The 13,065-nt window shown below is 39.9% G+C and overlaps 1 protein-coding gene across 2 annotated transcripts in view; it reads right to left on the reverse strand.

The window, feature by feature from the left end:
• DCC (DCC netrin 1 receptor) overlaps window positions 1-13,065 on the reverse strand; it is a 1,021,998-nt gene that overhangs the window by 132,540 nt on the left and 876,393 nt on the right. The window contains exons 16-17 of one of the 2 annotated variants that reach the window (XM_019495847.2): window positions 6,070-6,165; window positions 1,884-2,122 (exon numbers count right to left, since the gene is read on the reverse strand). In XM_019495847.2, coding sequence (XP_019351392.1) covers window positions 1,884-2,122; window positions 6,070-6,165 — 335 coding nt within the window. The remainder of the gene's footprint in view (window positions 1-1,883; window positions 2,123-6,069; window positions 6,166-13,065) is intronic. The other variant, XM_059725279.1, reaches the window with a different exon arrangement.

The following is a 13,065-nucleotide window of genomic DNA, read 5'->3' on the forward strand; positions in this document are numbered from 1 at the left end:
AAATAGAATTTTGCCTCAGTTCACCAATTTGTACAAATCGCCAGTGTTTGGCAGCAGAGATTTTAGTGCTTTTCCTTCCAGATGGAGTCAAAACTATTCACTCTTCCTTTGCCAGTTTTATTAAAATCAGGTCTGTGACCTTCTTCACCTAAACCTTCCCCTCAGGCCCCAATGGCTGTATGTTTATTTAATTCCAGCCAAAGTCTTTGTTCCCCTACCTAAATCTTTGTTCTTTGTGGAGTAAGATTCATTTGTGATTTCTACTTTCCCAGAAGGACTCAATCCCTGCTACAAAGACAGGATACATGCAGCAAACTCTATTAACCTGCAACACTTATTTTAGCCAAGTCAGTATAGCTTTTCCTTGGGAGATGACTCTAACAAGGCCACTTCGATATTTTTGTTTTGAACCTGGAATATCCCAATGGGCCTTCAGTCAATAAAATTAACATAAAGTGACACCATGGGAAACGTAAGTGACTAAAAGGCACAACAATAATGTTCTGCTCTCTGGAGATGGTTTCTTACTACCGGAAATAATGTACTGAATCTACAGCTCTATCCTCTGTATTCTGCACTTTGCTGAAAATGAGAACAAATCTCTCAATGTGCATCATATCAAGCCATGGTATGACATTCTGAATGCTAAACTTCACCATTTTAGAAAATGTCATTCTTCATGCTCATATGAGAATGTGGCTATCTTATGAGTTTAATACTACTGACCAACATTGAAATATCTAAGGTTATAAAAAGTATGATACTAGACATGAGACCATGGAATTAGCAGTCATTCTATAATGCACTTTAAAGATACTCAAGAACTGATAAGCAATTTTTGACTAGTAACTACAGACAGTTTCACCAGTAAGTATCTGTAGCTAGACGGCAACTGGCTTGCATCTCCTTTGACTTCCACCAGTATAAATTAGTGCCATTAAAATCAATAATTACACTAATCAGGGCCACTGAGCTGAATTCTGGGAGATGTTAATGACAATTGCTAGAAAGATCATGTCCAACACAAGAAGTGAGGGCAAGAAATCTTCCATCTTTTTTGGGGGGTCAGCAGAACAGTCTAAGAAGCCAGTTTCTTAATGGTACTTAGGTCAATAATTATGAGAGGGTCTCATTCCAAATGCAGTATGTGAATTATAACATGTGATTATAACATGTAAGGAGGTAACATTTATTTCCCTAAATTAGGGATTGTCCCTTTGTGTGTTATTTAAGTAGCAAGCATCGGCACCACTGCCTTTACCATTCATTATGCTTTACCATCTACATCTACATTATAATCTAATTTAATCTAATCTAATGTATTATCACTCTATTATTATAGTATGTTATACTAGAGTGTTATATTGCTGTATTATATCTAGATTTTACTTTTTATTGTTATTAGCTATTGAAAATGCCTTTTGTTAGTAGATTATTCATTCAGATCAAAATGCTTTCAAATTTAGTAGTTTCTTTGTTATCTAGTATTAACTGTTGATAATATATGGCAGCTGAAATATCACAAACTATTTGTAGGTTTGAAATTGCCATCTCAATTATTCTCACATATGATGGATCCTTTTGTTGTCCTATTAGATCTGTAACATTCTAGATTACAAATTCTAGATTAAGTTAACGATTGAAACCTTAAATAATTAAGACGTAGAGGTAACATTTATTTCCAGCTAAAAAAAAAAAGAAAAACCATCATAAAAAGCTGCAGACTCTATACAATTAATCGTGGTCCTCTCAAATGCATGTTACTTAGGAAAAATATCTGAGTCCCAGACTTGACAGAAGAACAGAATAGGTAGATTTCAATGAGTATTGAGTAAAGCAGAAACACAAGAAAATGTTCAATTTATACTGTGTTGAAACTTCACCTTGTATTTAGCACTGGTAGAATAGCTGGTTCTCCAACGGACGGTGTAAAACCGAACCTCAGTAGTCTTTTGATTCTTTGGGACAGAGTTGTCTGCCCAGATGACCCTCACCGCATCGTGGGTAAGTGCAACAGCCTGGACACCTACTGGTGGGAGCATGGGGGTGGAGATATCTGGGACTGAGGTAGGGAAATCATCAAGCAAAGGATAAAAATCAACTTCTAATGGATCAATGGGATCTGGGTCAAGAATCACCAAATGAGCATTCCAAAATAAACACATAAAGAAAGAAATAAAAAGAACAGTCATCAGTGGGCACACATCACAATGGGTTAAATGTATGGCAATAATGATGAGGGGGGAACATGAGAAGAACAAAAATAGAGGCATTAATTCAACACGAAAATAAAACATTTCAATTACATTAGTATAATAAAGCTAACTAGCAATAAATGCTATTTTTCAGGATTTGTTCTGTACGCGCTTTGTTCTCTTTACACCCCATGAAGTCAAAATGCATAGTTTCTGCTTAAAATGATTAACATTGCTATAAAAAATGGAAACACATAAATGATACATTATTAAGAATACCTACAAAGTAGGAGTGTTATTCTGAAGCCTGATTTTGTAGGCATGACATACGCTGATGTGTGTAGGAGTTACCTATACTTCTCTCTTTCTCTGTAGCCACTCTCAGGCTCTTTTGTTCTTTTATTGCTGTTCAAAGGAGCACATCCTGCATATGCTTAAATATTTGTTAAGCAATATGGAACATAACACTTGTAATGCTAACATGGGGGTTGTGCATTTGTTGGCAGCATGATAAATGTGTACATCTAGACATGGATATGGGGATTGTTTTTATATCTCTGCGTTTCTTCTTGAGATATAAGCATATTTCTTCTTTGATATCTCTGGTGATCCTGTGGCCTCGAAACAGACCAATAGGCTGTACTTAGCAGTATGCAGTCCATGCATAACAGCAACTTTCAGATGACTGGCAGCCTGTGTTTGGTTTTCTTATGGAAGAAAGCTTACTTTCCTTTCCAAAATAAAAAATAAAAAATTGAAAGTTGGAAGTCCAGAAATGCAGTTAGCTAACACCATCACAAATTCTGCAGCCTGACTTTCATTTAATTTCATAGTAACTAAATTGACTTCAAGAGAATTAACCTTGATTTATAGGGGTGTGATAGGAGTCAGCTCAGATCTCTTTTTTTTTTTTGGCCTTTGCACTTTTTAGTAATTCTGTTGCTTCTCAACAGAGGATTGTGGTGAGAGAAAAGTCAGTTTCTTAACATATAAATAAACATGATACTGCTTACATGTAATAAATATAGATTATGGATTAACAATAATAAATATTACTAGCATATGATATGGTTTATATTGATACTATATCATCATATATAAATGATTGGTATACTATATATATATACACACACACACACACACACACACATAGACATGCATACTAAACTCATGCACATTTATCTATAGACATTAAAATTTATATTTACCATTTAAAATAGTATACATATTATTTACTATTTAAAATGTTTGAATTTCACCAAATAAAACTCCAGACCGTTAAGTAAAATACAGTATACATACCCAAACTCTTTCCCCCTAAAATAGCTGTCTAGTCATTAATCCAAGTACGAATGACTCTGGACATTCCCCTATTGATAATTGCTTTAGTTTGTCTGGTCCCTGTCTATCTCAAACATCTACATTCTTTTATCACTTTTTGTTTAATAATTTTGTGCTTAATTTTTTAGGACTTCAGGAGGTTGTGGCCTTGGTAATTAACATGTATGGGAGACAAGCATGTTTAAAATTTATGATGAGCCACTAGCTAAACCTATTTCTTTTGCTGCTTCTTCAACCTCAAGCATCTTTAAGAAGTTTGAAAAGAAAGGCTTAGGGATACAGAACAATAAGTTTTTCCTTGGTATTTCCAAAAATCATATGGGCATTCTTCACAGGAGAGTGAATTGAAATATCTTTGCCTATTCATGGAGAACATTGTTGCTCTAAGATCGGGGATTTCAGGTTCCAGTTTAGAACTGAACTTTTCACAGAGATTTATCGAAAAGCTGTGAAATAATGATAAGCAGTGATAGTTTTTGTTTCCTTTTGGCTCATATAATCCATGCTGAAAGGTAATGTGTATTATAACCATGATTAAATATTTTGGCAAATAAAATCCTTCACATCTTTCTTCTTTTCCCACAGCAACTCCCTGAACTCTGAAGGCCTTTTGTACAGAAGATTATGAAGAGAGACTAGGGTCCAGCAAAATAAATGGTTAGATTCAATCAATCAAGATAATGCAGTTTTTGAAATCTGTCATCACTGCAGTGAAAAACTGGAATTTCTATAATCTGTTGGTGTCTGAAAATAGGCCCTTAAAACTTCCTCCATTTTTCAAAACAGAGCCATTTGCTAGTATTTATGTACGGACATCTGTCATTTAGCAATTGCATTCCGTTGATTAAAAAAAAAAAGTTTTTGCTTTCATTACAGCTTGTTTTGCTGATATTGCTTGTCATATCATTTAACACCACACATTCCATACAAACCAATTTCTGTATCTCTTTGTACATATACGCTTAATAGACATGCATACACATACATTAGTGCAATTCTCTTCTGTACTCAGGGCCAGTCAGTTCAGCCATTTCTCAGGAAACAACATTAAAAAGCTTTCCCACTGTGCTGAATGCAATTTTGATATACTGTTCCATGAATGAACTGTACAACTGACTCATTTCAGCAGCAGCATCCAGAGCGGTAAGAGATTAGCAGCTCCTTGTTAGAGCTGCTACTACTAATGAAGGAGAAGTTCCAGAGTGCGGTGCTTGAACAGGCGCCCGATCCATCCACCGCAGTAGAGCCTCTTACTCAAAACACCTTTTTCATACCCAGATAGCACTTCATTTATGAGAAATCATATACAGACTTAAATAAAATAGGTAATTCTTGATATAAAATCAACAGGGAACAAAAGGCTTGGGAAAAATATATATCCCGAGAGATTCTGACCTAAATCCATTGGAAAAAAAACATTTAAAAGACAGTGTTTGGCATGTTCAGCAAGAACTACTGACACTTTTGGACACCAGGCATGACGTTATATTAGCAATCCTGAAGCCACGTGATTGGGTGGCACCCACTACATTTGGATGTGGATTGACGCAGTCACCATTATTATCTAAAATCTATTTTTTCTCTGCTGAGTTTCCAAGATTTTTCATGGGAATACTTCACAAAAAAAGCATCTGGAAAAAGATGGTTTTCCATTGGGAGCCACAGAGCTGCCATTTGATGTCATTATTCCTTGCGGTTCACCCTTGTCAGTCTGTCATTTGGTCCTTTTGCTCTCAGTGACATACGCTTCCTTTTTCGCAGGAAGTTTTTAACATGGTGAGTGAAACACAAGGGGGAAAAATGCTGTATCAAATGATAGTGCCACTCCAGAGGAAAACCATTTTTTTTATTTACTTCTTTAGTTTCACTTGGCTGTAGTCCCACCTGCTCAGCTTTCCCCAAAAAATCATCTCAAAGGTCACTTTGGACCAAGTACATACTCTTGTTTTTGTACCATAAATATGTCTATGAAAGAAAGTTTCATGACAAAAAAAGGGCTCAGTTAATATCAGGCATTCTCCTTTATGTGAGCCCTAAATCATCATTCATCTTTAACAGTACTTTGTTTCAACTTATCTGAGGTTGGGTTATCCAACTCTGTACTTTTCTGTGAGGGTTCTAGGTTTTAACTAACTCCAGCTTAGAAAAGAAAAAAAAAAAAGAAAAAGAAATGGATTCTGTGTCTGATCAATGTCAGCAGCCCTTATTCAAACATAATCTTGGGATATTTTTGTCTGGAAATCACAGTTCACTGAAGCCAAATTCCACCAAACTGTTAACACATTTGCAAGCCCTACATTATTTTATACTGGCTATGGAAAATTTACTACAGTACAAAATATTTCTGGGATGTGTAATTAATTTGCTACAGCGCATCTGTGTAAATCAGCTGTTTGGAATGAGGTGGAAAACTCATCTGATTCATTTTAGCAGAGACTTAAATATAGCATTGACTTCCCAAACTGGTATGCCCATAAGAAAGGTTAATGATAACTGATATGGAACGACATATAAGTTACAGCGCCCAACTCACCTGTCATGGATCTAGTGGTGGCACTTTCATAAAGAGGCACTCCCTCACCTGCATTATTAAAGGCTTTCAGAGAAATTACATAATGGGAACTTTGCTCTGCAGGCAAAAACAAACAAGGGAAAACAAAATACACATTGTTAAAGTCATTCCTGCAAATGCAACAGAATAAGCACTTTCCTGACAAATAAATAAAACATGTTAAGTGAAAGCTTGTTCAAAACGAACGGCTAGAGAGCATCTTTGCAATCTGTCACACTTTTGTTGCCATTCTAAATGGCTTGCTTGTTGAGGTGCAAACCGTACAGCCCCTTTTAGTCACTGTTCTCATTTAAGTCAAAAGAAGATTTGCTTGAAGACGAACTTCTGGATCAGCCTCGTATTGTGCTAGGAGTTACCCCGCAACACAAGCCTGCCAGTACAGCAAGTCCTAAATAGAGCAGAACCACTGCATGGGAAGGTTCATATGCAAGTTCACACCCAAACCCACCTTATTGTTCAGGGTCTTAATTTGCATTGCTGTGCACCGTGGCAGGTCCACCGCTGTCTATACAAAAAGCAGTACTGTAAAGTGCATAGACTATGGCTGGCGTGCTATGTCAGTACGAGGATGAATGTTTGTACCTAGCCCCAGGTGACGTCCCCAACTCACTCCCCATGTTTTCACATTATGATTTGGGATGGGATTAGAAGCTAAGGATTCAAAGATTCAAATAATATATCTGATAAGCTTTTCAAAATCCATATCTGCGCACCTTTAATATACCACGCTGCTGGAATTCTTGTTCTGAACCAAAATTAAAGCAATTTATGCACCATTGTAATTGCTATCTGACTGCTGAGCAGTATGTCTTATTCCCTAATTCGAGTGTGACAGAAAATGCATTGGTAATAGCCATTTTAACACTTTTTATCTTATTAACATTGAAAACTTATCAAGCCTTGAGCTATCTGAATAATATTGGCTTCCCTAACTTGATGCCCAGCCATTGTATATCACCCTGGTGTATGGCTATAGGATTTATAATTTACTAACTGTTATACTAATGAAGACCACTCATCATTTAGGGACCTACATCCAAGCTATTCAGCTATTCCAGCTGTGCTATAAATGTATGGGATGTGGGTGACAGAGATACCAATGTAAAAGAAACATCTTCAGGGAATGTGGATAGTCTTTGATACTACTATATGTCCTAGTTTATCAGAGGCCTATTCTAAATATATCCCTCGAAGAAAGCAAAGCAAGCAGAGCAGGTCAGTTTCATAATGCTTTCCATTACTGTTTTAGGGGAAAATAAGAAATTCTATTCTTTTGCATTTTCCCATGTGAATTGTTCTTGGCCACACTTTTTTCAGGAGAGAACTTATTATTATACAGCTGAAAAGTCTGATGGAGTATGCTGCATGCTGACATCTGGGTCAGAAACATGGAAATACTTTTCTTGAGATTCTTTATTTAACAGTAGCAAACACTTTTATATGTGGAAACAGTAATTAATGTTACAGTACAAAAAAAATTCTGTGGAATTATATATTTCATCCACATTAACACTAAATGAGTCTAGTATGATTAATGTTATTACAGTGAATATCAAATGGATTAATGATAGTTAACTACTTACTGTATACCATTACTACCACCCCCATATTTTATAATTAATTGTATTTCTAGTAGAAACTGTGACATATTAGCTTAATATCCAGGTGAGATTTTTTTTTATTCCCAAAAGAGCTAAACTTTAAAAATTGCTGAATTAATGACTGGAGCATTAATAATACTCTACACTAGATACTGCATGATTATTAATTCAATTGGTATTCATTGTAATATCATTAGTCATGATGGAATTAGTTAGTATTCATGGAGATGTAATATATATTTTCATGTGATTTTTGCCATCCATTAGCATATTATTTTAAATTTCTAATCACTATGTAGAACTCAGAGAACTCAAGTAGCTGTTCACTAGATTTCACATACAGATACAGTCCTTGATACAATAAGGACCTTGTTAGATATTAATTTTTTGGCAGCTCATGGAGCCCTAAACCCCTGGATTGTCCACACATTGACACCTAAGGCCATGTGTACACTAAATGGGGGCCCTAAATTGAAGCGGTGGGTTTTAAAAAACACTGCTTCAATTTAGGGCCGATTAAACCCCCGTGTCGTGCACACACCCTGCTGACTTACCTACCTCTCTGGCAGGGAGGAGAGGGCGAGCTGCCGGTGGGCAGAGTGGTCCTTCTGCAGCAGCAGCAGCCCCCCCTCCCACCCGCCCACCACCCCCGAGACGGCACCCGCCCACAGGCTTGCCACTTTTCTTGGGTGTGGCCTGCCTTCCCAGGCTGCTGCCAGGCTGTCTGCAGGGCTTCCTGCACAGAGCCCAGTGCTTTGGCTCCACTCCTGAGAGGAGTTTTAATTTGCTGCGCCCCAAGTCATTTAAGGTTCATTACGCTGCTGAATTTCTTACAGAGGCTGAAATTAATGCGCAATGCACTGCTGAGGTGTGCAAACTCCAACACCGTTAAAGTGGTGTAAAAGCATTTAGCCTGTTTTAAAGTGTTGTGCACACACGCCTCTCATTCCATCTATACATGGCGTAAGACTAGCTTTAAAGACTCTTTAGGTGGCTTAAAGTTACACCACTCCAGCCTAGGGTTATCTCTGATTCATGTTAGCCAGCTTGTGTTACACTAATGTGTGGCCACTGTAGGCTACACCTTAGTGTAAACACCCAACCCACCCCACTCCCTGCTGACCCAGATTGGGCCCACTGCCCCCACTTCCACCTCTCCCCAGCACTATAGAGTTGTGCTCACTGCCCCCTTGCTCCCGTCCCCCCAGCTTACTTGTGGTTGCCCACGCTGTGTGCCCCGGGGGAACAGGCAGAGAAGGGTTAATCTGCTGCTGCTGCCACTAATACTCTCTCACCTAGGCTGAGCCCTAAGAGCAGCAGCCTAACATTGGCAGTGGCAGGGCCAGGCAGACAGGTTAACCCTCTCCCCCCCACCCTCGCCTGCTCCCCGACACAGCACAGGCAACTACAAGTTAGTGAGCAGGGGTTGCGGGGGAGGAGGGCCCAGGGAGAAACATGGGGGAAAAGAGGGAGTCCTGGGGGTGGGTAGCAGGGGCAAGGAGAGCTGCAAGGGCTAAGGGGAAGCCCAGAATGGGAAGGGGGGTGGATTCTTACCTTTTAGTCCTCTAGGTCCCTGCTGACCTAAATACATTTCATAGATTTCATAGACACTAGGGTTGGAAGGGACCTCGGAAGAACATTGAGTCCAGCCCCCTGCCCCAGGGGCAGGAAGTCAGCTGGGGTCATAGGATCCCAGCAAGATAAACATCCAAATGTCTCTTGAAGGTGTTCAAAGTAGGTGCTTGAACCACCTCCGGTGGCAGACTATTACAGACCTTGGGGGCTTGGACAGTAAAGAAGTTCTTCCTCATGTCCAGCCTGAAACAGTCTTGGAGGAGTTTATGACCGTTCAACTTCATCATCCCTTGGGGTGCTCTGGTGAACAGACGTTCCCCCAGATCCTAGTGAGCAACCCTTATAAACTTATAGGCAGCCATCAGATCACCCCTGAGCCTGCGCTTTTCCAGGCTGAAGAGTCCCACAGCTCTCAACCTGTCGTCGTAAGGTCTATTTTCCTGACTTCTGATTATGTGTGTGGCTCTTCTCTGGACTCTCTTGAGCTTCTCCACATCCTTTTTTGAATTCTGGAACCCAAAACTGGACACAGTACTCCAGCTGCAGCCTCACCAAGGCTGAGTACAACGGGAGAATGACATCCTGGGATTTGCTTGAGAAGCATCTATGGATGCAAGCCAGTGTTTTGCTTGCTTTACTAGCCACAGCACCACATTGCAGGTTCATGTTCATCTTGTGGTCAGTGATGACCCCCAAGTCTCTTTCTTCCATAGTCCTAGCCAGTGTAGCACTGCCGAGCCTATAAGCATGCAGCAGGTTTTTCCTCCCAAGGTGGAGAACCTTGCATTTTTCAGTGTTGAACACCATCAGGTTCTCATCCGCCCATTTCATGAGCCTGTCAAGGTCAGCTTGGATCACCCTCCTGTCCTCAGGTGTGGACGTTTTGCCCCAAAGTTTGCTGTCATCAGCGAACTTGGCCTGTCCACTTTTGACTCCAATGTCCACGTCATTGATTAATATGTTGAATAATATAGGTCCCAGGACAGAGCCTTGAGAGACCCCACTGGTCACAGGGCACAACGCCAATTGACTTCCGTCAACCACCACTCTCTGGGTCCAACCATGGAGCCAATCCCCCAGCCAGCAGATCGTGGTGGACCCGAGGCCACAGTTGTCCACTTTTGCCAAGAGGTGATCATGGGATACCAGATCTAAGGATTTTTTTAAGTCAAGCTATATGGCAGCAATCTCCTCTCCCTTGTCTAGGGAATGTGTGACTGCTCCAACCTTGAGCTAGTAATAACACCCATCAACATTTGAGCAGCTTACCATGTAATGTGTAACAAGACCCCAAGAAATAACTATTTAGCCTCTTGTTAGATAATATTATTATTTCTTTAGTTTGTGAACAAGCACAGAAAATGCATGTGAATACACTGGGGTCAATTAATCCCTATTGTAATGTTGTTTCTCTTGATTTATCTAGTACAGATTATTGTACCGATCTGAATGCTCAGTGAAAACCAATGTTGATGGAGTCATACAAGGATTCATTAATCAATCAAGTTGGGTTTTTTTTTTGCTTTATCCATCCTATTCTATCTAAAAGGCTCAAAGAGGCTTACAATAAACAAGCTGGCCACAGAGAGGATTCCCCATAGATTACCCCAAAAGCTGAGAACTCCAACTCTCTTTGTCCAAGCACCCCCCCACTCTGCCTGAAACCCTGACACAAGAAAACTCTTCCATTAACCCCAACCACTACACACATTCAATTACAATAAGTTTTTCCCAACACACTCTCCATTCCCCACCCACCGGCTCCCAGAACCTCACTTCAGCCCCTGGGGAAAACCTCCTACCTCGCTTCCAAGATTCCTCCTGCAGAGAGGCTGCAGTTGTTACCCCCATTTGCCCATAAAGATTCCCAACTCCTCCCTTTCCCCCAAAAAAACACAATAACAAACTCCAAAGACTCTCATCAGAAAAGAAAGAGAAAAAAGAAAAACCTTCAGTTCTCACCTTGGTCTGTGCCAAGGACCCTTTGGACTTCTCTCTAGTTCAGAGTTTGATACAATTCATGTATAAAACTGCAAGAAAGAACTTCACCATAGCTAATCTTGCAAATTATTTTTGTGATTATTAATCATACTTTAAATTAAATATTCCTTGCCTCTGCCCATATTCATTTTTATGTGTATATGTCTAATAAATACAAAATATTGGAGAATGTAAGCAGTGGACTTAAATTAATTATTAAAAAGTAATTAATAAAGTCAATCTTGAATTCTTAAATATGAGTAACCAGACCAGCTTGATGCCACAAGCTAGTCTCAAAAAGAAAACATACCATGTAGCTTATATGTCCTATATGTCCAGTCAAACACACTTTGAACTTCCAGTTTGGAAATACTTGAAATTAATGTCTCTCACAAGTTAACCAGGGGACAGATTCCTGGTTTCAGGTTTCATAGATTTCATAGACATTAGGACTGGAAGGGACCTTGTGAGATCATTGGGTCTAGCCCCCTGTCCAAGGGGCAGGAAGTGAGATGGGGTCAGATCACCCCAGCAAGATAAGCAGCCAAGCATTTCTTAAAGGTATCCAGAGTAGGTGCTTGCACCACTTTTGGGGGAGTCTGTTCCAGACTCTGAAGACTCGGACAGTAAAGAAGTTTTCCCTCACGTCCAGTCTAAAACAGTCTTCCAGTAGTTTGTGACCATTAGTCCTCATCTTCCCTTGAGGTGCCCTGGTGAACAGATGTTCTCCCAGTTCCTGATGCACACCTCTTATATACTTATAGGCTGCCACCAAATCCCCCCTGAGCCTTCATTTCTCAAGGCTGAAGAGTCCCATGCCTCTCAGCCTCTCCTCATAAGGCCTGTTCTCTTGACCTCTAATCATGCATGTAGCTCTCCTCTGGACTCTCTCAAGCTTCTCCACATCCTTTCTAAAGTGTGGAGCCCAGAACTGGATGCAGTACTCCAGCTGCAGCTTCACCAAGGCCGAGTAAAGCAGGAGGATGACTTCTTGGGTCTCGCTTGAGATGCATCAGTAGATGCAAGCCAGAGTTTTATTTGCTTTGATGGCTGTGGCATTGCATTGTTGGCTCATGTTCATCTTGTGGTCAATCATGACCCCTAAGTCTCTTTTGGTTGTGGTGCTAGAGAGTGTAGCACTGCCAAGCCTATAAGTAGGATGTGAGTTCTTTCTCCTGAAGTGGAGCTCCTTGCATTTCCCTATGTTGAATGTCATCAGGCTTTGATTCTCCCACCTTGAGAGCCTGTCCAGGTCAGCCTGAATCCCCATCCTATCCTCTAAAGTGACCACACTTCCCCATAATTTGGTGTCATCTGAAAACTTAGCCAGTCTCTTGCACACACAGATCAAGTTTCATGTGAAGTTGGCTATGATTTGGGTGCAAAGATTTCCATAAGAAACATGAAAAATTCAGGAGTTTCAGTTGAGTTATTGCTAACTAGAGCATTGAGTAATTGAATGGGTCTTATTTTAGTTTAAAAAAAAAAGCAATATTTCCTACAGTGTAGTATCAGAGCTAGTTGTATCTAGTCTGAGTGGGAGAAACTGCAATAACATGTCAAAGAGGTGCTTCTTAAACTGTACTCACTACCTACTAGTAGAATGCATGGGGTCATTCTGGGACCCCTTTTACTTTGGTAAAGTTTCCATTGACTACAGTGGAAGTTTGCCCTTAGGAAAGCCTAGAGGTGTAAACCTATTAATAGTTGCAGTAGGTAGGAAACCAGAAGGGGACTTAGCATTATGGCAAAGACATGAAAAGAAAGAAAAAGGAAACAAAAGAGACAAGGCCTTAAAGAC

The sequence above is a fragment of the Alligator mississippiensis genome, chromosome 3 (genome assembly GCF_030867095.1).
Source record: "Alligator mississippiensis isolate rAllMis1 chromosome 3, rAllMis1, whole genome shotgun sequence".
Classification (NCBI taxonomy): Eukaryota; Metazoa; Chordata; order Crocodylia; family Alligatoridae; genus Alligator; species Alligator mississippiensis.